This window comes from Rhinoraja longicauda, chromosome 5, assembly GCF_053455715.1.
Source record: "Rhinoraja longicauda isolate Sanriku21f chromosome 5, sRhiLon1.1, whole genome shotgun sequence".
Lineage (NCBI taxonomy): Eukaryota > Metazoa > Chordata > Chondrichthyes > Rajiformes > Arhynchobatidae > Rhinoraja > Rhinoraja longicauda.
This window is the reverse complement of record NC_135957.1, coordinates 84780625-84805967: the sequence shown is the minus strand read 5'-3', so window position 1 is coordinate 84805967 and position 25343 is coordinate 84780625. Positions and strand designations below refer to the sequence as shown.

General features: G+C 51.1%; 1 protein-coding gene across 3 annotated transcripts; it reads left to right on the top strand.

The window, feature by feature from the left end:
* Positions 1-253: 253 nt before the first annotated feature.
* sesn1 (sestrin 1) lies at positions 254-25056 on the top strand. 3 transcript variants are annotated; one of them, XM_078399879.1, is made up of 10 exons: positions 254-526; positions 7647-7712; positions 9234-9431; positions 10766-10948; positions 13211-13432; positions 14214-14361; positions 15166-15281; positions 17080-17270; positions 18141-18285; positions 22433-25056. In XM_078399879.1, the coding sequence occupies exons 1-10, from the start codon at positions 458-460 to the stop codon at positions 22517-22519; spliced, it is 1425 nt and encodes a 474-aa protein (XP_078256005.1). In that variant the 5' UTR covers positions 254-457; the 3' UTR covers positions 22520-25056. The 3 variants fall into 3 exon arrangements, with proteins under 3 accessions (XP_078256005.1, XP_078256004.1, XP_078256003.1); XM_078399878.1 differs by having other exon boundaries at positions 254-547; positions 14217-14361; XM_078399877.1 differs by having other exon boundaries at positions 254-547.
* The last annotated feature ends 287 nt before the right edge of the window (positions 25057-25343 follow it).

The window sequence follows — 25343 nt, the reverse complement described above, 5'->3', positions numbered from 1 at the left end:
CTGGGGGTGGGCACTGGGCTGGGCTGGGGCTGGGCACTGGGCTGGGCTGGGGGTGGGCACTGGGCTGGGCTGGGGCTGGGCACTGGGCTGGGCTGGGGGTGGGCACTGGGCTGGGCTGGGGGTGGGCACTGGGCTGGGCTGGGGCTGGGCACTGGGCTGGGCTGGGGTTGGGCACTGGGCTGGGCTGGGGCTGGGCACTGGGCTGGGCTGGGGGTGGGGCTGGCCACTGGGTGAAGGCTGATGGGGCTGGGCTAAAGTTGTCTCCAGCATCACAACAACTATCAGACTGCTGCTGCCTGCGTCCTTCAGTCCTGGGTTTCCAGTCCTGCAAGTGGAAAGAAGGCATCTGCAGTTGCATCTGCTCTATCTGTTCGGTTTTGCTTTCTTCTTCAACACACAGAGAAAGAGAGTGTGTGTGTGAGAGAGAGAGAGAGAGAGAGAGAGAGAGAGGGGGAAGATGAGGCTCGCAAACAGCAACAACTCCACAGCGAGAAAGAAAAAGAGCGGCGTGAAAGCAGAGTTGCTGGTGTGTAGAGACTGCGGGCAGGTCAGTGTTGTTGTCCGGAGCTGAGAATGGACGTGGAACAAGCTGGTGTGTGTGGGTGGGTGGGTGTATGTATGTGCATGTATGTATGTGTGTGTGTGTGGCTGTGTTTGTGTGTGTGTGGCTGTGTATGTGTATGTATGTGTGTGCATGTGTGTATGTGTATGTGTGTGGCTATGTGTCTATGTGTGTCTATGTGTGTCTATGTGTGTGTGTGTGTGTGTGTGTGTCTGTGTGTATATATGTGTGTGTGTGTGTGGGGTGTGTGTGTGTATGTATGTATGTGCATGTATGTATGTGTATGTGTGTGGCTGTGTGTCTATATGTGTGTGTTTCTCTGTGTGTCTGTGTGTGTGTGTCTGTGTGTGTGTGTGTGTGTGTGTGTCTGTGTGTGTGTGTGTCTGTGTGTGTGTGTGTCTCTGTGTGTGTGTGTGTGTGTGTGTGTGTGTGTGTGTGTGTGTGTCTGTGTGTGTGTGTGTGTGTGTGTGTGTGTGTGTGTGTGTGTCTGTGTGTGTGTGTGTGTGTGTGTGTGTGTGTGTGTGTTTATATTTATATCTATATATATGCTGGTTTAATGCTTCCCCAACATCGGGAACAATCTTCCCGCATCTCGCCTCTCCAACCCCTAGTTTAAGAAGACGGACACAAAATACTGGAGTAACTCAGCGGGTCATGCAGCATCTCTGGAGAGAAGGAATGGGTGATGTTTCGGGTCGAGACCCTTCTTCAGACTGATGTACATATATATATATATATATATACATACATACAAACAGACACGCGCACATACATACACATAAAAAACAAACAAACAAAGGTGTGTGGTTGTGTGTGTGTGTGTCTGTGTGTGTGTATATATGTGTGTGTGTATATATATGTGTGTGTGTGTGTATATATATGTGTGTCTGTGTGTGTGTGTGTATGTGTCTGTGTGTGTGTATATATGTGTGTGTGTGTGTGTGTGTGTGTATATATGTGTGTGTGTGTGTGTATATATATGTGTGTGTGTGTATATATATGTATGTGTGTGTGTGTGTGTGTGTATATATGTGTGTCTGTGTGTGTGTGTGCGGAGTTTGCACCTTCTCTCTGTATCCGTGTGGGTTTTCTCCGGGTGCTCGGGTTCCCACCCACATGTCCAAGGACGTGCGGGTTTGTAGATTAATTGGCTTCAGTAAAAATCCCCCTTCCCCCCCCCCCCCCCCTAATGTGTTGTGCCCAGCGTAGAACTAGTGTGAGCCACCAGCGTGGACTCGGTGTTTGAGTCTTTAATATGGTAAAGCGTTCCAAGTCAGGTAATTGTGTTCTTTGTGGTCAACAATGTCCCAGCTACACTAGTCCCACCTGCCCACGTTTGGCCCACATGCCTCCAAACCTGTCCTATCCATGTACCTGTCCAAATGTCTCTTAAACGTTGCTCTAGTCCTCACCCACCCCGTCCAGCAGCTCGTTCCATACACCCACCACCTTTTGTGTGGAAAAAGGTTACCCATCAAGTTCCTATTCAATCTTTTCCCCTTCACCGTAAACCTATGTCCTCGATTCCCCTACTCTGGGAAACGTGGCAGTCATGGTGGTGCGGAGGTACAGCGAATGCAGCGCCGGAGACCCGGGTTCCATCCCGACCGCAGGCGCTGTCTGTACGGAGTTTGTACGTTCTCCCCGTGACCTGCGTGGGTTTTCTCCGAGATCTTCGGTTTCCTCCCACACTCCAAAGACGTACAGGTTTGTAGGTTAATTGGCTTGGTGCATGTGTAATTTGTCCCCAGTGGGCGTAGGATAGTGTTAATGTGCGGGGATCGCTGGTCGGCGCGGACCCAGTGGGCAGAAAGGGCCTGTTTCTGCGCTGTATCTCTAAACTAAAAACTAAACTAAATTGTGTGCATTTACCCAAGCTATTCCCCTCATGATCTTATACATCTTATAAGATCACCCCTCACCCTCCTGCACTCCATAGAATAAAGTTCTAGTCCCTGTAGCCCAGACCCTTCGAGCCCTGGCAACATTGCTGGTAAAGGCATGGGATGAGGAAGGATATTCTTGCTATTGAGGGCGTGCTGCGTAGGTTTACTAGGTTAATTCCAGGAATGGCGGGACTATCATATGTTGAAAGACTGGAGCGACTAGGCTTGTATACGCTGGAATTTAGAAGGATGAGAGGGGATCTTATCGAAACGTATAAGATTATTAAGGGGTTGGACACATTAGAGGCAGGAAACATGTTCCCAATGTTGGGGAAGTCCAGAACCAGAGGCCACAGTTTAAGAATAAGGGGTAGGCCATTTAGAACTGAGATGAGGAAAAACTTTTTCAGTCAGAGAGTTGTGAATCTGTGGAATTCTCGGCCTCAGAAGGCAGAGGATGCATTCAAGAGAGAGCTGGATAGAGCTCTTAAGGATAGCAGAGTCAGGGGGTATGGGGAGAAGGCAGGAACGGGGTACTGATTGAGAATGATCAGCCATGATCACATTGAATGGCGGTGCTGGCTCGAAGGGCCGAATGGCCTCCTCCTGCACCTATTGTCTATTGTAGTCAGGATCGAACCTGAGTCTCCGGTGCTGCATTCGCTGTAAGGCGGCAACTCTACCGCCGCGCCACCGTGCCCGCCAACCGCTCGGTTGCGTGGTAACTGCCCGGCGGGTAGGCCTGCTTCGTCACGGCGCCACAGACCGGGTTCCAACCCCCACCCTGTGGGTGCTGCTGACTGTGTGGAGTTTGCACGTTCTCCCCGTGACCTGTGCGCCGTTTTTTCGTCCGGGTGCTCCGGTTTCCTCCCGCATCCCGGGAAGGCGTGCGGGTTTGTAGATTAATCGGCCCCCGGTAAATTGCCCCCGGAGTAAATTGCAGAGAGTGGACGGGGGAAAGTTGGATCTCGGACGGCGTGGAACTGGTGTGAACCAACGAACGATGGTTGGCGCGGGACGAAGGGAGAAGAATAAAGTGTATACACAGCCCGGCGATCCCTGCACATTAACACTATCCTACACCCACTAGGGACAATTTTTACATTTGCCCAGCCAATTAACCTACACACCTGCACGTCTTTGGAGTGTGGGAGGAAAGTGAAGATCTCGGAGAAAACCCACGCAGGTCACGGGGAGAACGTACAAAGAATAATGTGCTAGCCTTATCAGCCACTCACTATCTCCCCAGCATCCTCTCTGCACTCATTCCAGCTTAAGGACATCATCCCTAAAGCAGGGTGACCAAAACTGAACCTGTGAAGTTTTTATATTGGTTTTCTTTTTTTTTTAATTGAAATTTTGAAACTTAGTAAAAGCGATAATGATCACCTGTGTTTTGTAAGAAAATAACTGCAGATGCTGGTACAAATCGAAGGTATTTATTTCACAAAATGCTGGAGTAACTCAGCAGGTCAGGCAGCATCTGTGGAGAGAAGGAATGGGTGACGTTTCGGGTCGAGACCATTCCTTCTCTCCACAGATGCTGCCCGTCCCGCTGAGTTACTCAAGCATTTTGTGTCTACCTTTCCCTCTAAACCATCCCAGTCTAGGTGCCCGTCCAAATGTCTTTTAACTGTTGCTATAGTAACAGTCAGTGCGTAGAGGGGAAAGATTTAGTTGGAACCTGAGGGGCAACGTTTTCACTCAGAGGGTGGTGGTTTTAAGGAAGGGGCTGCCTGAGGGAGGAGTTCAGGGAGGAGTACTGATTTTGGATGATCAGCCATGATCATATTGAATGGCTGTGCTGGCTAGAAGGGCTGAATGGCCTCCTCCTGCACCTATTGCCTATGTTTCTGTCTTGGATGAGCCACTGAGTAACACACCCACTGAGTTACACCAGCGCTCTGTGAAACGTCACCTATCCATGTTCTCCACAGATGCTGCCTAACCTGCTGAGTTACTCCAGCACTCTGTGAAACGTCACCTATCCATGTTCTCCACAGAGGCTGCCTGATAAGGGGGAAGTCTTTCAGGACCGAGATGAGAAAGTTTTTTTTCACACAGAGTGGTGAATCTGTGGAATTCTCTGCCACAGAAGGTAGTTGAGGCCAGTCCATTGGCTATATTTAAGAGGGAGTTAGATGTGGTCCTTGTGGCTAAAGGGATCAGGGGGTATGGAGAGAAGGCAGGTACGGGATACTGAGTTGGATGATCAGCCATGATCATATTGAATGGCGGTGCAGGCTCGAAGGGCCGAATGGCCTACTCCTGCACCTATTTTCTATGTTTCTATGACCCGCTGAGTTACTCCAGCACTCTGTGAAACGTCACCTATCCATGTTCTCCAGAGATGCTGCCTGACCGGCTGAGTTACTCCAGCACTCTGTGCCCTTTGAGATAACATTTGCTTTCGACATCACATTTGGCACAGACCTTGTGGGCCGAAGGACCTATCCCTGTGCTGTTCTGCTCTCTGTTGTCGGGTACATGGGTGGGGAGTTGTTGGTGGGAGAGGGGGGGTGGGGGGGGGGAGGTTTAGTCAAATATTATGCTCCGTTAAGCTGCTCACAGATGTCACACCACTTTTCACATGTTTTCCGGAGTAGCTGTCATTTATTAACAGCCTCTCGTTAACATATTAAACTTCGGGCTGAGAGAGAGAGAAAAAAAACCCGAAAGCAAGGCTATCTCAAAGTGGCTCGGTTGTTGATGTGAATGTGGCAGAACATTATGTTCTTGGCAGTGGGACAATTAAAATGTTGGACCATTGCCAAAAGAAAAGCACAGCGTTTAAAAACAAAAAAAATAATCTTCGCACACTCCCACTTTTAACAGCCCACTGTAATCTTTGCATTGTATGTAGATTTGTCCACGATGCTCTTGCACAGTGAATTGTGGAAATGCTGCTGTAAACAAGCCTGCCTCAGTGGGTTTACCAGGCGACAAAGTGTTCCAGGCAGCCGGCCAGGTGGCTTTGAGAACATTCGGCCGACAGGGGGGGACCATATGTCGGATGGTGGCAACCACCTGTGGCACAGAAACATAGACAATAGGTGCAGGAGGAGGCCATTCGGCCCGTCGAGACAGCACCGCCATTCATTGTGATCATGGCTGATCATTCTCAATCAGTACCCCGTTCCTGCCTTCTCCCCATACCCCCTGACTCTGCTATCCTTAAGAGCTCTATCTAGCTCTCTCTTGAATGCATTCAGAGAATTGGCCTCCACTGCCTTCTGAGGCAGAGAATTCCACAGATTCACAACTCTCTGACTGAAAAAGTTTTTCCTCATCTCCGTTCTAAATGGCCTACCCCTTATTCTTAAACTGTGGCCCCTTGTTCTGGACTCCCCCAACATTGGGAACATGTTTCCTGCCTCTAACGTGTCCAACCCCTTAATAATCTTATACGTTTTGATAAGATCTCCTCTGCGCTGTGTGATACCGGTTGTTCTGATCCTCTCTCTGGTCTCACTAGGGGGGTTGCACAACTGTCCCGTATTAGCCGGGACATCCCGTGGTTTTGGGCTAAATGGGTTTGTCCCGTACTCGGGAGGACCGCCTTTTTCCCGAATGGGTAGGGTTGCCAACTTTCTCGCTCCCACAGAAGGGACAAATGGTGACGTCACCGCCCCGCGCCCCCACGCGACCTCACCCAGCCAGCGGCCCACGTGCTCCCGCTCTACCAATGGCGGCCGCAGTGTCCTGGTCCGCAGTGTCCGGGCCCACAGTGTCCGGGCCCACAGTGTCCTGGCCCCACAGTGTCCGGGCCCACAGTGTCCGGGCCCACAGTGTCTGGACCACAGTGTGCGGGCCCACAGTGTGCGGGCCCACAGTGTCCGGGCCCACAGTGTCCTGGGCCCACAGTGTCCTGGCCCTACAGTGTGCGGGCCTACAGTGTCCGGGCCCACAGTGTCCGGGCCCACAGTGTCCTGGGCCCACAGTGTCCTGGCCCTACAGTGTCCTGGCCCTACAGTGTACGGGCCCACAGTGTCCTGGGCCCACAGTGTCCTGGCCCTACAGTGTGCGGGCCTACAGTGTCCGGGCCCACAGTGTCCGGGCCCACAGTGTCCGGGCCCACAGTGTCCGGGCCCACAGTGTCCCGGGCCCACAGTGTCCTGGCCCTACAGTGTGCGGGCCCACAGTGTCCGGGCCCACAGTGTCCGGGCCCACAGTGTCCGGGCCCACAGTGTCCGGGCCCACAGTGTCCGGGCCCACAGTGTCCGGGCCCACAGTGTCCGGGCCCACAGTGTGCGGGCCTACAGTGTCCGGGCCCACAGTGTCCTGGCCCTACAGTGTGCGGGCCCACAGTGTCCGGGCCCACAGTGTGCGGGCCTACAGTGTCCGGGCCCACAGTGTCCTGGCCCTACAGTGTGCGGGCCTACAGTGTCCGGGCCCCACAGTGTCCGGGCCTACAGTGTCCGGGCCTACAGTGTCCGGGCCTACAGTGTCCGGGCCTACAGTGTCCGGGCCCACAGTGTCCGGGCCCACAGTGTCCGGGCCCACAGTGTCTGGGCCTACAGTGTCCTGGCCCTACAGTGTCCTGGCCCTACAGTGTCCTGGCCCTACAGTGTCCGGGCCCACAGTGTCCGGGCCCACAGTGTCCGGGCCCACAGTGTCCGGGCCCACAGTGTGCGGGCCTACAGTGTCCTGGCCCTACAGTGTGCGGGCCCACAGTGTCCGGGCCCACAGTGTCCGGGCCCACAGTGTCCGGGCCCACAGTGTGCGGGCCTACAGTGTCCTGGCCCTACAGTGTGCGGGCCTACAGTGTCCGGGCCTACAGTGTCCGGGCCTACTCCTGCACCTATTGTCTATTGTCTATCTTTTATTACACAGCTATTCTTTAGACTTTAGAGATACAGGGATATAGCGCGGCAACAATCTCCTCGGCTCACCGTGTCCGCGCCGACCTGCAATTACCCCGTACACTCGCACTATCCTACACACTAGGGTTCCGTTTATAATTTTACTGAAGCTAATTAATCTACCAACCTGCACGTGTTTGGAGTGTGTGGGGAAACCGGAGCACCCGGAGAAAACCCACGTGGTCCACGGGGATAAATGCACAAACTGCGTACAGACAGCAGCCGTGGTCGGGATGGAAGCCGGGTCTCTGGCGCTGTGAGGCAGCAACTCTACCGCTGCGCCACCGTGCCTCCCCTTCAACTTCCAGACTTAAATGCTGTTCTTATTCCTTGCAGGAAATGGAAGTGGGAATCCCCAGGCCTTTGGCGCGAGGACCAAGTGAATTTATTCCCGAGAAGGAAGTAAGTGTGTTTCATTCCAGCACTGAATCTGCACCCACTAGTGAAACTCAAATGATTCTCCTTTCATCTGAAAAGTCTGAAGAAGGGTCTCGACCCGAAACATCGCCCGTCCCACCTCTCCAGAGATGCTGCCTGTCCCGCTGAGTTACTCCGGCATATTGTGTCTATCTATGTATCATAGAGCCACACAGCATGGAAACTGGTCCTTCAGCTACGCTTGCCAACTTCCTCACTCCAAAATAAGGGACAAGGTGATGTCACCGCCCCCGCGCCCCACGTGACCTCACCCAGCCAGCGGCCACGTGCTCCTGCTCCACCAATGGCGGCCACCCCGGGCCGGGAGGTGGGTTGCTACGCAACCTCCGTTAGGCGGCGCCTGGGCCTACACTGTCCGGGACTATAGGGGCCCCTGGCCTACAGTGTCCGGGCCTACGGTGTCCGGGCCTATTGTGTCAGGGCCTACAATGTCCAGGCAAACAGTGTCCGGCCTTACAGTGTCCGGCCTTACAGTGTCCGGCCCTACAGTGTCCGGGCCTACAGCGCCGTCCGGGCCTAATACGGGACAAGGGCGGGACCAAGCACGGGATGCTCCGGCTAATACGGGACAGTTGGAAACCCTACCTTCAGCCCAACCTGTCCATGCTGAGTCTTGCTGACCAAGTGGTCATTGTGGGCGAGTCCCATTTGCATGCATTTGCTCCATATTCCTCCAAGACCCTTATATCCAGATATCTAGAAACATAGAAAATAGGTGCAGGAGGAGGCCATTTGGTCCTTCGAGCCAGCACAGCCATTCATTGTGATCATGGCTGATCATCCACAATCAATAACCTGTATCTGCCTTCTCCCCATATCCCTTGATTCCACTAGCCCCTAGAGCTCTATCTAACTCTCTCTTAAATCCGTCCATTGATTTGGCCTCCACTGCCCTCTGTGGCAGATCTGTCCAATTCTCTTGTAAAACTCCTAATTGTATCGGCTTCTGCAGCTTTCTCTGCTTGTTTTAGTCAGAGGGTGGTGAATCTGTGGGATTCATTGCCACAGAGGGCTGTGGAGGCCAAGTCGATGGATATTTTTAAGGCAGAGATTGACCGATTGTTAATCAGCGGGTCAGGCAGCATCTCTGGAGAACATGGATAGGTGACGTTTCACAGGGTGCCTGACCCGCTGAGTTACTCCAGCACTCTGTGAAACGTCACCTATCCATGTCCTCCACAGATGCTGCCTGACCTGCTGAGTTACTCCAGCACTCTGTGAAACGTCACCTATCCATGTCCTCCACAGATGCTGCCTGACCCGCTGAGTTACTCCAGCACTCTGTGAAACGTCACCTATCCATGTCCTCCACAGACGCTGCCTGACCCGCTGAGTTACTCCAGCACTCTGTGAAACGTCACCTATCCATGTCCTCCACAGACGCTGCCTGACCCGCTGAGTTACTCCAGCACTCTGTGTCGTGCCCCGATGTCGATACGATCGCCGTGACATGCGCAAAGTAACAAGCGACCATTTTTCCGACAGATCCTGCAATTGGCAAGGGACGATGCAGAGACGCGAGCTTTGTTGGTTGACGCCTTTGCGTTGGGTCGCTTGGACAACGTGACCTTGTTGATGGGTTTCCATCCGCACTACCTTGACAGCTTTCTCAAAACCCAGCACTACCTGCTGCATGTGGATGGCCCGCTGCCGTACAGTTACCGCCATTACATTGCCATCATGGTGAGTTACTGCTGCCACGGCCGTGATCAGATCTGAGCCATGTATATAAACTACCCGGTAAAGTTCGGCGGCTGCCCACGTACCAACGTGAGGCGTTCACCTAAACGCAGCGCGCCACATTCCAACGCGAGTTGAGTATAGGAGCAAGGAGGTCCTTCTGCATTTGTACAGGTGAGACCACACCTGGAGTACTGTGTGCAGTTTTGGTCTCCTAATTTGAGGAAGGACGTCCTTGCAATAGACAATAGGTGCAGGAGGAGGCCATTCGGCCCTTCGAGCCAGCACCGCCATTCAATGTGATCATGGCTGATCATTCTCAATCAGTACCCCGTTCCTGCCTTCTCCCCATACCCCTTGACTCCGCTATCCTTAAGAGCTCTATCTAGCTCTCTCTTGAATGCATTCAGAGAATTGGCCTCCACTGCCTTCTGAGGCAGAGAATTCCACAGATTCACAACTCTCTGACTGAAAAAGTTTTTCCCCATCTCAGTTCTAAATGGCCTACCCCTTATTCTTAAACTGTGGCCCCTTGTTCTGGACTCTCCCAACATTGGGAACATGTTTCCTGCCTCTAACGTGTCCAACCCCTTAATAATCTATTGAGGCAGTGCAGCGTAGGTTCACCAGGTTAATCCCCGGGATGGCGGGACCAAAGATAACAGAGCAGAGCAAGACAGACCGCTCGACCCTAAAAACCGTAGTGCGTCATGGCGCCATTTTAGTAGACAGAAACTTGCAGAAACATTTTAAAAGAAAAATAACTAAAATCTGTGAATTGATGGATGAGATATAGTCTGCTTTTTTTATGGTATCATCACACATACTGTTCCCCCACAACACTGATTACACTGCGAGAGGCCTAGCGAACGGCGGGTTTTGCTTACTAAAATGGCGAACGCTACGCTCCTTTGCGTACCACACTTCAGTATAGGCGATTTCAACGGGTGGTCCATCTTGTTCCTCTAGTATCTTTGGGCAGGACTGTCATATGAGGAAAGATTGGAAAGACTGGGCTTGTAGTCATGGAATTTAGAAGGATTTAAAACTGGACAAGCTAGCAGGCGTGATTGAATAGCGGAGTGGACTCGATGGGCCGAATGGCCTAATTCTACTCCTAGAACATGTGAATCAATGATTATGGTTGAAGGAATGAATGGCGATGCATGTTTTTTTTTTTTAAACCTGATTTGAGATGGAGCCTGATTGTTTCCCACGTTGTATCACAGGCAGCTGTGAATCAATGATTATGGTTGAAGGAATGAATGGAGATGCATGTTTTTTTTTAAACCTGATTTGAGATGGAGCCTGATTGTTTCGCACGTTGTATCACACAGGCAGCTGCACAGCACCAGTGCCTGTATCTTGTCAACCTCCACGTTAATGACTTCCTCCAAGTTGGCGGTGATCCCAAATGGTTATCCGGGCTCGACGCTGCCCCTGCGAAGCTTCAGACTTTAAGTCAGGTGAACAAGATCCTTGCTCACAGGCCCTGGCTCATCACCAAAGACCACATCGAAGTGAGTAATATCTTAGTTTCCATCCACGCTCTGATTTCATTGGCCTCCCTCACACCCACGCCACCCGTAGGGTCGCCAACTGTCCAGTATTAGCCGGGACATCCCGTATTTTGGGCTAAATTGGTTTGTCCCGTATGGGACCGCCCTTGTCCCGTATTGGGCCCGGACGCTGTGGGCCCGGACTCTGTGGGCCCGGACTCTGTAGGCCCGGACGCTGTAGGCCCAGAGGCCTGGACGCCGCCTAATGGAGGTTGCTTAGCAACCCGCCTCCCGGCCCTGACGGGCGGCGGCCACTGGTGGAGCGGGAGCACGTGGCCGCTGGCTGGGTGAGGTCACGTGGGGCGCGGGGCGGTGACGTCACCTTGTCCCTTATTTGGGAGTGAGGTAGTTGGCAACCCCTAGCTACCCTGCACAACTACCCCCACGAAGAAGGTAGACACAAAAAGCCGGAGTAACTCAGCGGGTCAGGCAACATCTCTGGAGGGAAGGAATGGGCGACGCTTCGGGTCGAGACCCTTCTTCAGACTGAGAGTCGGGCGAAAGGGAAATGAGAGATGTAGACGGTGATGTAGAGAGACAGAACAAAGGAATGAAAAAGAGATGCATAAAAGTAATAAAGGAATCAGGCCATTGTTGGCTGTGGGCTAGGTGAGAACGAGATACACACAATGGGACTCCTCAACAAGACGTATTTGAAACGAGTACGACTTTAGACTTTAAAGAGGTCTGTAATGACAAGGGTTTGCTGTACATGCACAGGAAAGGTTCAGAGAGATATGGGCCAAACGTGGGCAGGAAGGACTAGTGTAAATGGGGCATCTTGGTCAGCATGGGCAAGTTGGGCTGAAGGGCCTTTTTCCGTGCTGTACGACTCAAAGGAAACCAAATCAGGTTTTTCTGAGTGGTAGTTTGTATTTTGGACTTTAGAGAGGCAGCGCAGAAACAGGCCCTTCGGCCAATCGAGCCCGTGCCGACCAGCGATCACCCCGTACACCAGCACTACCCGACGCACGAGGGAAAAATTAACAAGTTACTGAAGCCAATTAGCCTACAAACCTGCACGTCTTTGGAGTGTGGGAGGAAACCGGAGCACCCGGAGAAAACCCACGCGGGTCACGGGGAGAACGCACAAACTCCGTACAGACAGCGCCCGCAGTCATGCGTTCTAGGAGCAGAATAAGACCATTCGGCCCATCAAACCCACTCCGCCGTTCTATCAGGATTGAACCTGGGTCTCTGGCGCTGTAAGGCGGCAGCTTTACCGCTGCGCCACCGTGAGGATGAGATTGGTGTGAGGTTGAAACGTTAAACAATAGTGAGCGGCCTGGATAGAGTGGATGTGGGGAGGATGTTTCCACTAGTGGGAGAGTCTAGGACCAGAGGGCACAGCCTCAGAATGAAAGGACATTCTTGTAGGAAGGAGATGAGGAGGAATTTCTTTAGTCAGAGGGCGGTGAATCTGTGGAATTCTTTGCCGCAGAAGGCTGTGGAGGCCAAGTCAAGGGATATTTTTAAGGCAGAGATAGATAGATTCTTATGTAGGTAGAAAAACTGCAGATGCTGGTTTAAATCGAAGGTAGACTCAAAATGCTGGAGTAACTCAGCGGGCCAGGCAGCATCTCTGGAGAGAAGGAATGGGTGACGTTTCGGGTCGGGACCCTTCCTTGTTTAGTACGGGTGTACAGGGGCTTTGGGGAGAGGGCAGGAGAATGGGGTTGGGAGGGAGAGATAGATCAGCCATGATTGAATGGCGGGGTAGACTTGATGGGCCGAATGGCGCAATTATTATATCACTTATGACCTTCTGAGCACAAACACTGCTCTTTCACTGGAGTTTAGAAGGATGAGAGGGAATCTTATAGAGACGTATAAAATTATAAAAGGACTGGACAAGCTAGATGCAGGAAAAATGTTCCCAATGTTGGGGGAGTCCAGAACCAGGGGCCACACAGTCTAAGAATAAAGGGGAGGCCATTTAAAACTGAGGTGAGAAGGAAAATTTTCACCCAGAGAGTTGTGAATTTGTGGAATTCTCTGCCACAGAGGGCAGTGGAGGCCAATTCACTGGATGAATTTAAAAGAGAGTTAGATAGAGCTCTAGGGGCTAGCGGAATCAAGGGATATGGGGAGAAGGCAGGCACGGGTTACTGATTGTGGATGATCAGCCATGATCACAATGAATGGCGGTGCGCACAGGCTCGAAGGGCCGAATGGCCCCCTCCTGCTCCTGTTTTCTATGTTTCTCTGTCTCTTTGTTTGCAGGGGCTACTGAAGGCTGAGGATCATGGCTGGTCGCTGGCAGAGCTGATCCACGTGTTGGTTTTGCTGGCACACTACCACTCCCTGGCCTCCTTCACGTTCGGCTGTGGGATCGTCCCCGAAACACACTGCAATGGCGGCCACTCGCCCCGACGCCCTACTGCGTCTGACGTCGCCAACGGCAACACTACGGAAGAACAACTCTGCGGCCACGAAAGGATGGAGGTAAGATCAAAGATTTGGCCACCCTTACTCCGGGGAGCATGCTTGGTTTACTTCAGAGGTACAGTGGGGAAACCGGCCCTTCGGCCCACTGGGCCCGTGCCGACCAGCGATCCCCGCACATTAGCACTATCCTACACATACTGAGGACAATTCACATATATACCAAGCCAATTATACTGACAAACCTGCACGCCCTTGGAGTGTGGGAGGAAACCGGAGCACCCAGGGAAAACCCATGCAGGTCACACGGGGAGAACGAAGAAACTCCGCACAGACGGAACCCGTAGTCGGGATCGAACCCGGGTCCCTGGCGCTGTGAGGCAGCAACTCTACCGCTGCGCCACCGCTCCACCTGCATGTGCAGGTTATAGCGTCGGGGATCGCTGGTCGGCACGGACTCGGTGGGCCGAAGGGCCTGTTTCCACAATCTGTCCTTTTCACACCTTAACCCTTCCATAGCTCTCGTTTCCCTCGGCCCTGACTCTCGGTCTGAAGATGGGTCTGGACCCGAAACGTCACCCTTTCCTTCTCTCCAGAGATGCTGCCTGTCCCGCTGAGTTACTCCAGCATTTTGTCGTCTATCCTCCTTTAAACTTTGCCCTTCTCACCATCGAACCGCGCTCTTGGATTTATGAACGAGATGATATTTCCTTTCAAATCTTTTATTGAAGGTCTGGTGATTTCTGCTGCTAAACGGTGTCACTGCAGAATATATGTTCTTTATTTGAACTCTCCATGATACCAGTTCCTGCAGTGCACTGATAACGATGTGTACTTTTAGCAGGTCACAGGAACTACTTGTGAGGTAGAAGCCTTACTGGAAAAAATGAAACGCTTGCAAGAATGTCGAGACGAAGGAACCAGTCAAGAGGAAATGGCGACCAGATTTGAGAGAGAAAAAACCGAGAGTTTCTATGTTGCACCTTCAGGTAAAAATGAGATCTGTTGGCTTTCCTTAATAGACACAGACATAGACATAGAAAATAGGTGCAGGAGGAGGCCATTCGGCCCTTCGTGCCAGCACCGCCATTCATTGTGATCATGGCTGATCGTCCACAATCAATAACCCGTGCCTGCCTTCTCCCCATATCCCTTGATTCCGCTAGCCCCTGGAGCTCTATCTAACACTCTCTTAAATCCATCCAGTGATTTGGCCTCCACTGCCCTCGGTGGCAGAGAATTCCACAAATTCACAACTCTCTGGGTGAAAAAGTTCCTTCTCACCTCAGTTTTAAATGGCCTCCCCATTATTCTTAGACTGTGTGGCCCCAATGGATCAATGATTCCCGTACACTAACACTATCCTGCGCACACTAGCGGCAATGGACTGACGCCAATTAACCCACAAAACCTACATCACTTTGGAATGTGGGAGGAAACCGGAGCACCCGGAGAAAACTGTTCAGACTGCACCCGTAGTCAGGATCGAACCCGGGTCTCTGACCTTGGGTGCTGTCTTTACGGTAGTTTGTACGTTCTCCCCGTGACCTGCGTGGGTTTTCCCCGGGTGCTCCAGTTTCCTCCCACGCTCCGAAGACGTGCAGGTTAGTAGGTTAATTGGTGTCTGTAGATTGTCCCCGGTGTGTGTGGGACAGTGGTAGTGTACAGGGGTCGGCGCGGTGGGCCGGTGGGCCGGTGGGCCGGTGGGCCGGTGGGCCGAAGGGCCTGTTTCCGTGCTGTATCTCTAAAGTCTGCAGTCTAAAAACCTAAAGCTGACATTTTGTTTCCTGCAGAAAATGAGAGGTCGATAAACACGAGGGAAATCTCGCGTCATTTTGAAGACCCCAGTTACGGCTACAAGGACTTCTCCAGGCATGGCGACCAATATGTGCCCACCTATCGAGCACAGGTACAACCTTACAATGTTTCTGTCGGTCTTAACTATTTATGATGTTTCAATGTTACAGCAGGCAGTGAAGAAAGCTAATGGCATGTTGGCCTTCATAACGAGGGGATTTGAGTAAAGAGGTCCTTCTGCAGTTGTACAGGTCCGCACCAGGAGTATTGTGTGCAGTTTTGGTCTCCAAATTTAAGGAACAACATCCTTGCTATTGAGGCAGTGCAGCGTAGGTTCACGAGATTGATCCCCGGGATGGCGGGACTGTCATATGAGGAAAGATTGGAAAGACTAGGCTTGTATTCACTGGAGTTTAGAAGGTTGAGAGGAGATCTTATAGAGACGTATAAAATTATAAAAGGACTGGACAAGCTAGATGCAGGAAAAGTGTTCCCAATGTTGGGGGAGTCCAGAACCAGGGGCCACAGTCTAAGAAGAAAGGGGAGGACATTTAAAACTGAGGTGAGAAAAAACCTTTTCACCCAGAGAGTTGTGTATTTGTGGAATTCTCTGACACAGAGGGCAGTGGAGGCCAATTCATTGGATGGATTTAAGAGAGAGTTAAATACAGCTCTAGGGGCTAGTGGAATCAAGGGATATGGGGAGAAGGCAGGCACGGGTTACTGATTGTGGATGATCAGCCATGATCACAATGATGGAGTAGACTTGATGGGCCAAATGGCCTAATTCTGCTCCTCGAAATTATGAATATCTTTCGGACTTCCCACCATTGGCTCTACCTACACTTCGCGCTGCCTCAGAAGAACAGGCAACATTATCGTAGACATACACAAAATGCTTTAGTAACTCAGCGGGCCAGGCAGCATCTCTGGAGAAAAAGGAATAGGTGAGGTTTCGGGTCGAATCCCTTCTTCGGGCTGTGAGTCAGGGGAGAGGGAAATGAAGGATATGGGAGGGAAAGGTGTGAAAGACTTGTCCCACCCCGGCCATTCCTCCCTCTCCCCGCTCCTGCCCGGCAGGAGGTCCAGAAGCTTGAAAGTGCGCACCACCAGACTCAGGGACAGCTTCTGTTACCAGGCTCTGAACGGTCCTTCCATAAGCTAGGGCACTGTCCGATTCACCTCTACCCCATTGCGGACATTGGACTTTGTCTCTGGAACTGATGCGCTACAATGCTGAGATCTACACCGATCAGCCAAAACATTATGACCTGATGAGCCAAAACATTATGCCCACCTGCCCAATATGCTGTTGGTCCTCCGTGTGCAGCCCCATACGCAGCAGGGTGCGATGCACTGTGTATTGTGACACATTCCTCCCGTGACCACCATTAAAATGTTCTGTGACTTGTGCCCCAGTCGACCTTCTGTCGGTTCGGACCAGACGGGATAGCCTTCGTTGCCCTCGCGCATCGATGAGCCTTGGGCGCCCAACACCCTGTCTGTCGCCGGTTTGTGGTTTGTCCCTCCTCGGACCACTGTCGGTAGGTACTCACCACTGCTGACCGGGAGCACCCCACAAGCCTTGCCATTTCAGAGATGCTCTGACCCAGTCATCTGGCCATAACAATTTGGCCCTTGTCAAAGTCGCTCAGGTCTTTACTCCTGCCCATTTCTCCTGCATCCAGCACATCAACTTCAAGAACTGACTGTTCACTTGCTGCCTAATATATCCCACCCCTTGACAGGTGCCATTGTAACAAGACCGTCAATGTTGCTCACTTCACCTGTCGGTGGTCATAATGTTTTGGCTGATCGGTGTATATTCTGCTCTCTGTATCTTCCCCTTTGCTCTACCTATTGGGCCTGATGTCTTACGATCTTATTTTTATCCTTTAATTCCTGCTCAGGATTACACCTGGGAAGACCACGGGTACTCCCTTGTTAACCGCCTTTACCCAGATGTTGGCCAGCTGTTGGATGAGAAGTTCCAGATCGCCTACAACCTGACGTACAACACCATGGCCACGCATAAAGACGTAGACACCACCATGCTACGCCGTGCCATCTGGAACTACATCCATTGTATGTTTGGAATAAGGTCAGTCCACTCCTTTAGTTTTGTTTAGTTTTAGTTTCAGAGATACAGCGTGGAAACAGGCCCTTCGGCCCACCGAGCCCGTGCCGACCAGTGATCCCTGCACACTAACACTCTCCTACACACACCGGGGACAATTTTTACATTTACCAAGCCAATTAACCTGCAAAACCCGCACATCTTTGGAGCGTGGGAGGAAACCGAAGATCTCGGAGAAAAACCCACGCAGGTCACGGGGGGAGAACGCACAAACTCCGTACAGACAGCGCCCATAGTCGGGATGGAACCCGGGTCTCCGGCGCTGCATTCGCTGTAAGGCAGCAACTCTGCCGCTGCACCACCGTGACCGCTTTAGTTTAGCGATACAACGTGGAAACAGGCCCTTCGGCCCACTGAGTCCACGCCGATACGCACACACTTACGCTATCCTACACGCACCGGGGACAATTTACAATTTTACCAAGCCATTTAACCTACAAAACTGCACGTCTTTGGAGTGTGGAAGAAATTCATCCTCAAATTCAATTATTTTAGACTTTAGAGACACAGGCACTTCGGCCCACCGAGCCCGTGCACATTAACACTATCCTACACACACTAGGGACAATTTACAATTTTACCAAAGCCCATTAACCTACAAACCTGTACGTCTTTGGAGTGTGGGAAGAAACCGGAGAACCCGGAGAAAACCCACGCAGGTCACGGGGAGAACGTACAAACTCCGTACAGACAGCGCCCGCGGTCAGGATGGAACCCGGGTCCCTGGCGCCGTGAGGCAGCAACTCTATCGCTGCACCACCAAAAGACATCTCCTAATCTGAATTGCAGCCATTGATTGCTTGTCGCTGATCTGATCTGGTCTCTCTCCGACAGGTATGACGATTACGACTACGGGGAAATCAACCAGCTGTTGGATCGCAACTTCAAGCTTTATATAAAGACTGTCGTCTGTTCTCCGGCCAAGACCACAAAGAGAATGTACAACAGCTTCTGGAGGCAATTCAAACACTCCGAGAAGGTACGAACGACTTCCACACCTGCGATAATTCAGAATCTAGGTTTACTATTGTCACGTGTTCCGAGGTTCAGTGAAAAGCCCAGTTTTGTTTATTGTCCCGTGCACCGAGGTACAGTGTAAAGCTTCTGTGCAGGGAAAAAAACTGCAGATGCTGGTTTAAATCGAAGGTAGACCCAAAATGCTGGAGTAACTCAGCGGGTCAGGGCAGCATCTCTGGAGAGAAGGAATGGTTGACGTTTCGGGTCGAAACGTGAAACGTCACCCATTCCTTCTCTCCAGAGATGCTGCCCTGACCCGCTGAGTTACTCCAGCATTTTGGGCCTACCTTCAGTGTAAAGCTTTTGCTGCGTGCTATCCAGTCAGCGGAAAGACAATGCATGAGTATAACGTTTTGTTTTGCGTGCTATCCAAACAGATCAGATATAGAGTCGTGCAGCCCGGAAACAGGCCCTTCAGCCCAAAGTTAATGCTCATATGTACGAACGATTTAGTTTTAGTTCAGTGTAGATACAGGGCGGACAACAGGCCCTGAGACCCACAGACATCCCCGTACACTAGTATTGTCCTCCACCCTAGGGATAATTTACAATTTTACCAAAGCCAATTAACCTACAAACCTGTACGTCTTTGGAGTGTGGGAGGTGACCTGAGCATCCGGAGAAAACCCACGTGGTCACGGGTAGAATGTACAAACTCCGTACAGACAGCGCCCATAGTCAGACAATAGGTGCAGGAGGAGGCCATTTGGCCCTTCGAGCCAGCACCGCCATTCAATGTGATCATGGCTGATCATTCTCAATCAGTACCCCGTTCCTGCCTTCTCCCCATACCCCCTGACTCCGCTATCCTTAAGAGCTCTATCTAGCTCTCTCTTGAATGCATTCAGAGAATTGATCTCCACTACCTTCTGAGGCAGAGAATTCCACAGATTCACAACTCTCTGACTGAAAATGTTTTTGCTCATCTCAGTTCTAAATGGCCTACCCCTTATTCTTAAACTGTGGCCCCTTGTTCTGCACTCCCCCAACATTGGGAACATGTTTCCTGCCTCTAACGTGTCCAACCCCTTAATAATCTTATACGTTTCGATAAGATCCCCTCTCATCCTTCTAAATTCCAGTATATACAAGCCTAGTCGCTCATACGACTGTCCCGCCATTCCGGGAATTAACCTACGCTGCACGCCCTCAATAGCAAGAATATCCTTCCTCAAATTTGGAGACCAAAACTGCACACAGTACTCGAGGTGCGTTCTCACTAGGGCCCTGTACAACTGCAGAAGGACCTCTTTGCTCCTATACTCAACTCCCCTTGTTATGAAGGCCAACATTCCATTGGCTTTCTTCACTGCCTGCTGTACCTGCATGCTTCCTTTCAGTGACTGATGCACTAGGACACCCAGATCTCGTTGTACGTCCCCTTTTCCTAACTTGACACCATTCAGATAATACTCTGCCTTCCTATTCTTACCACCAAAGTGGATAACCTCACACTTATCCACATTAAACTGCATCTGCCATGCATCCGCCCACTCACACAACCTGTCCAAGTCACCCTGCAACCTCATAGCAGCTTCCTCACAGTTCACACTACCACCCAGCTGGAACCTGGGTCTCTAGCGCTGTAAGGCAGCAACTCTACCACTGTGCGGCCAGATGAAATAATGAAATTCTTAGTTGCAGCATAACAGGCTGTAAACAAAATACTCAACGATAACATGTAATAACCAAAAACATTCAAGTCAGTCTGAAGAAAGGGTCTCGACTCGAAACGTCACCAATTCCTTCTCTCCCGAGATGGCTGCCTGATCCGCTGAGTTACTCCAGCATTTTGTGTCTACCTTAAATATCATGTGTCATCTTTCACAACCCGCGATTATCTAAAACATGTGAAATCTAATTCAGTAACGTTTGAGATATGGCCTCACTTGTGATGGAGGTTGAGAACTAATTGCGTTGCCTCTCACGCGCTGTGAAACTGTAGGTGGGTGTGTGGGAACAAATACCACAGGATGAAGCGAGAAAACAAACACGACAAATTCACCCTTAACATTCAATTATTTTAGACACTGCACTTTAGAGAGACAGCGTGGAAACAGGCCAACCGAGTCCGCGCCGACCAGCGATCCCCGCACAATAGCACTATCCTACACACACTAGGGAACAATTTACAATTTTTACCGAAGCCAATTCACCTGCAATAACCTGCAGGTCTTTGGAATTTTGTAAATGTCCCCGGTGTGGGACGAATAAAGGAATATTTTATTATTATTATTAACGTGGGGGGAAACCGGAGCACCCGGAGAAAACCCACACAGTCACAGGGAGAACGTGCAAACTCCGCACAGACAGCACCCGTAGTCAGGATGGAACCCGGGTCTCTGGCGCTGTGAGGGAGGAACTCTAACGCTGTGGCACCATATGTCTTATGGTCTTAAGTGATGGAACAGAACGAGACCCCTTCAGCCTATTGAGTCTACTCCGCTATGGAATCGTGGCTGATCCGTCTCTCCCTCTCAACCCCATTCTCCCGCCTTCTCCCCGTAACCCCTGACAACCGCACTAATCAAGAATATGTCAATCTCTTCCATAAAAATACCCAATGACTTGGCCTCCACAGCCGTCTGTGGCGATTAATTCCAGATTCACCACCCCCTGGCTGAAGAAATTCCTCCTCATCTCCTTTCTAATGGCAGGTCCTTTTATTCTGAGGCTATGACCTCTAGTCCTAGACTCTCCCACTAGTGGAAACATCAGTTCAGTTTTTTTCTCCGTTTTTTTTCAATAGGTGCAGGAGGAGGCCATTCGGCCCTTCGAGCCAGCACCGCCATTCAATGTGATCATGGCTGATCATTCTCAATCAGTACCCCGTTCCTGCCTTCTCCCCATACCCCCTGACTCCGCTCTCCTTAAGAGCTCTATCTAGCTCTCTCTTGAATGCGTTCAGAGAATTGGCCTCCACTGCCTTCTGAGGCAGAGAATTCCACAGAATTCCTTCAGTGCAAAGCTTTTGCTGCGTGCTATCTAGTCAGCGGAAAGACAATGCATGAGTATAAAGTTTTGTTTTGCATCCAAACAGATCAGATATAGAGTCGTGCAGCACGCAAACAGGCCCTTCAGCCCAAATTTAATGCTCATATGTACGGACGATTTAGTTTTAGTTCAGTGTCGAGATACAGGGCGGAAACAGGCCCTGAGACCCATGTTTCAACGAGGTCCCCCCTCATTCTTCTAAACTCCAACGACTACAGGCCCAGTGCCGTCAAACGTCAGCATATGTTAACCCACTCATCCCCATGTAGTTGGTGTAAACAGTTTTTTTCCCCGCTTTTTCCCAATGTTGGTGGAGTCCAGAACCAGGGGACACACAGTCTCAGAATAAAGGGGAGGTCATTTAAAACTGAGGTGAGAAAAAAACATTTTCACCCAGAGAGTTGTGAATTTGTGGAATTCTCTGCCACAGAAGGCAGTGGAGGCCAAATCACTGGATGAATTTAAAAGAGAGTTAGATAGAGCTGTAGGGGCTAGTGGAATCAAGGGATATGGGGAGAAGGCAGGCACGGGTTACTGATTGTGGATGATCAGCCATGAACACAATGAATGGCGGTGCTGGCTCGAAGGGCCAAATGGCCTCCTCCTGCACCTATTTTCTATGTTTTTCTGGACGATCACGGTGGCGCAGCGGTAGAGTTGCTGCCTGACAGCGAATGCAGCGCCCGAGACCCGGGTTCCATCCCGACTACGGGTGCTGTCTGTACGGAGTTTGTACGTTCTCCATGTGATTTGCGTGGGTTTTATAGACAATAGGTGCAGGAGGAGGCCATTCGGCCCTTCGAGCCAACACCGCCATTCAATGTGATCATGGCTGATCATTCTCAATCAGTACCCCGTTCCTGCCTTCTCCCCATACCCCTGACTCCGCTGGTTTTCTCCGAGATCTTCGGTTTCCTCCCACACGCCAGAGATGTGCAGGTTTTGCAGGTTAATTGGCTTGGTATAAATGTAAAAATTGTCCCTAGTGTGTGTGGGATAGTGTTGGTGTGCGGGGATCGCTGGGCGGGTGGGCTGAAGGGCCTGCTCTCTCCACTCTGTGTCTCTAAACATTGCAGACGGGATGCTTGATTCCACTGTGGTTGTCCGCCCTCCAGGTTCACGTGAACTTGCTGCTGATGGAGGCTCGTATGCAGGCAGAGCTGCTGTATGCTCTGACCGCCATCACCCGCCACCTGACGTGAGGGCCACCTGACGGGGGAAGCTGCCAGATCATCGAGACCAGAGCCAGCCAGCTGCCCGAACCCACCACTGTACCGCACCCCGCCGCGCCGCGCCACGCACACCCTGGACCAGGTGCTCCCTCCTGCTACACTCTGTCTCAGCTCCCACACAGCGTGCCCACAAAGGAAACGGAGGAGCTGAGGTTCGAGCGTGTGGTACTGCAAAATTCTAATACACTGAATGACTATCAGCATTAAATAAGCTAGTGTTCTTTGTGTGTCAAAAAAAACAAAAAACTAGACTGTGCGTTTGCTAAAAGTAGAAATAAAGAACTGCAGATTCTGTTTAATAAACAAAAGGACACAAAGTGCTGGAGTAACTTGGGGCAGCGCAGCGGTAGAGTTGCCGCCTCGCAGCGCCAGAGACCAGGGTTCAATCCTGACTGTGGGTGCTGTCTGTACGGGGTTTGTACGTTCTCCCCGTGACCGAGTGGGTTTTCTCCGGGCGCTCCGGCTTCCCCCCACACTCCAAAGACGCACAGGCTTGCAGGTTAATTGGTTTCAGATTGTAAATGGTCCCAGGTGTGTAGGATGGGGCTGGTGTGCGGGGTGTTCGCTGATCGCTGTATCTCAAGTCTAAACTCAGCGGGTCAGGCTGCATCTCCGGAGAACATGGACAGGTGACGTGTCAGGCCAAGACCCTTCCTCAAGACGTTACTCCTGCACTTTGTGCCCTCTCATTGCTAAATATAACTGGAGATAAGAGTTTTATTTTGTTTTATTAAAGTATTCAGAGGACTCGGAGATGTTGTTTTTGGAGGGCCGTGTTTCAGCTGAGTGTGGTTGCCTCTGTATCTGCTAGTGAATGTCTCCAACACCAAGCTAAACTAAAAGACCATCTAAACTAAAAGAAGGACCGCAGCCAGCTGAGCCGGTACTGTGACACACTGTGGTAGTGCATCTCAGTCTGACACCTAACTGACTTTATATATATATATATATATTTTGAAATGTTGCTGTATAAATGTTTGGAAGTATTTCTGGAACTTGCATTTTGTGCTGTGAAACGCCAACCTGTTCTTTTTGTATTTGCTTTCATAAAAGGGTGAGGTAGTGGGGCCTTGCCTCAGCGCCAGAGACCCAGGGTCCAATCCTGACCTCGGGTGCTGCCTGTGTGGAGTTTACACAGGGTTGCCAACTGTCCCGTATCAGCTGGGACATCCCGTATTTTGGGCTAAATTGATTTGTCCTGCACGGGACCGCCCTTGTCCTGTATTAGGCTTTGGGGGGGGGGGGGGGGGGCTGTAGGCCCGGACGCTGTAGGCCCAGACAGTGGAGGCCATAACGGAGGTTGCCTAGCAACCCGCCTCCCAGCCCGGGCGGCCGCCGTTGGTGGAGCGGGAGCACGTGGCAGCTGGCTGGGTGAGGTCACCTTTTGTCCCTTATTTGGGAGTGAGATAGTTGGCATCCCTAAGTTTACACGTTCTCCCCATGTCTGCGTGGGTTTCCTCCGGGTGCTCCGGTTTCCTCCCAGGTCCCAAAGACATGTGGGGTTGTAGGTTAATTGCCCCCTAGTGTGTAGGGAATGGGTGAGAAAGTGGGATAACATAGAACTAGTGTGAACAGGTGATCGAATGATACGCTAATAATAATTCAATGATAGCGATGTATGATATGAGTCCTGTCTTCCTGATAGAAAGTACTTTGCCCAGTACTTCTGCACTCTGTAAATGTGGAGACACATAGAACTGCAGATGCTGGGATCTTGAGCAAAATTCAAAGTGCAGGAGGAACTCGGAAGGTCAGGCAGCAACTGTGGAGGGACGATGTTTTGGGTCGAGACCCTTCTTCGGACTGACCCAACCCGAAATATCCATTTCCTCCACACACGCGCACAAATTCATGAAAGGAATAGATCGGGTCGATGCACAGAGTCTCTTGCCCAGAGTAGGGGAATCGAGGACCAGAGGACATAGGTTTAAGGTGAAGGGGAAGAGATTTAATAGGAATCTGAGGGGTAACTTTTTCCACACAAAGGGTGGTGGGTGTATGGACCAAGCTGCCAGAGGAGGTAGTTGAGGCAGGGACTATCCTAACGTTTAAGAAACAGTTAGACAGGTACGTGGATAGGACAGGTTTAGAGGGATATGGGCCAAATGCAGGCAGGTGGCACTAGTGTAGATGGGACATGTTGGCTGGTGTGGGCAAGTTGGGCTGAAGGGCCTGTTTCCACACTCCATTACTCTATGCTGCCTCATTAGCTGAGTTCCTCCAGCACTTTGAGTTTGTGCATAGTTTGTAAAGCAGGGTATGGTTTTACTACCTATAAAACAGGTTCATTTTGCTCTTTGGTAATAATGTCTTCAGTAGCTATGTCTGGAAACAGGTTCTGGTTGACTGGACTGTAGTTTTCAGAACTGTAGCAACAAATCCCTAATCTTTAATGTGATATTTTAACCATTAACAGCTTACCTAACAAAGCTGAAACATTGTGTTTACCAATCACTCATACGTGACTTGGAATTCCAGCATTGAGCCTTTTGAATGTTCATCAACAGTTGTTATAAAAAATATTAAATGTTTTCGAAATGTAATTATTGACATTTGAAATAAAACTGAATTTATAACCTGGCTGTTTTATTGGTACAGAAATATAGAACACAGCACCAGAACAAGCCCTTCGGCCCACCACATCTGTGCTGAACATAGGGTTGCCAACTTCCTCACTCCCAAATAAGGGACAAACGGCGATGTCACCGCCCCGCGCCACCTCACCCAGCCAGCGGCCACGTGCTCCCGCTCCACCAATGGCGGCAGCCCAGGCCATGAGACGGGTTGCTACACA

What these genes read in the sequence shown, in the direction of transcription:
- sesn1 (XM_078399877.1), top strand. Translation starts at nt 458, where the DNA reads ATGAGGCTCGCAAACAGCAACAACTCCACAGCGAGAAAGAAAAAGAGC. An exon ending in GCGGCCACGAAAGGATGGAG is followed by an intron (nt 13,433 to 14,213) that starts GTAAGATCAAAG and finishes GTGTACTTTTAG; the next exon opens with CAGGTCACAGGAACTACTTG. An exon ending in AATTCAAACACTCCGAGAAG is followed by an intron (nt 18,286 to 22,432) that starts GTACGAACGACT and finishes TCCGCCCTCCAG; the next exon opens with GTTCACGTGAACTTGCTGCT.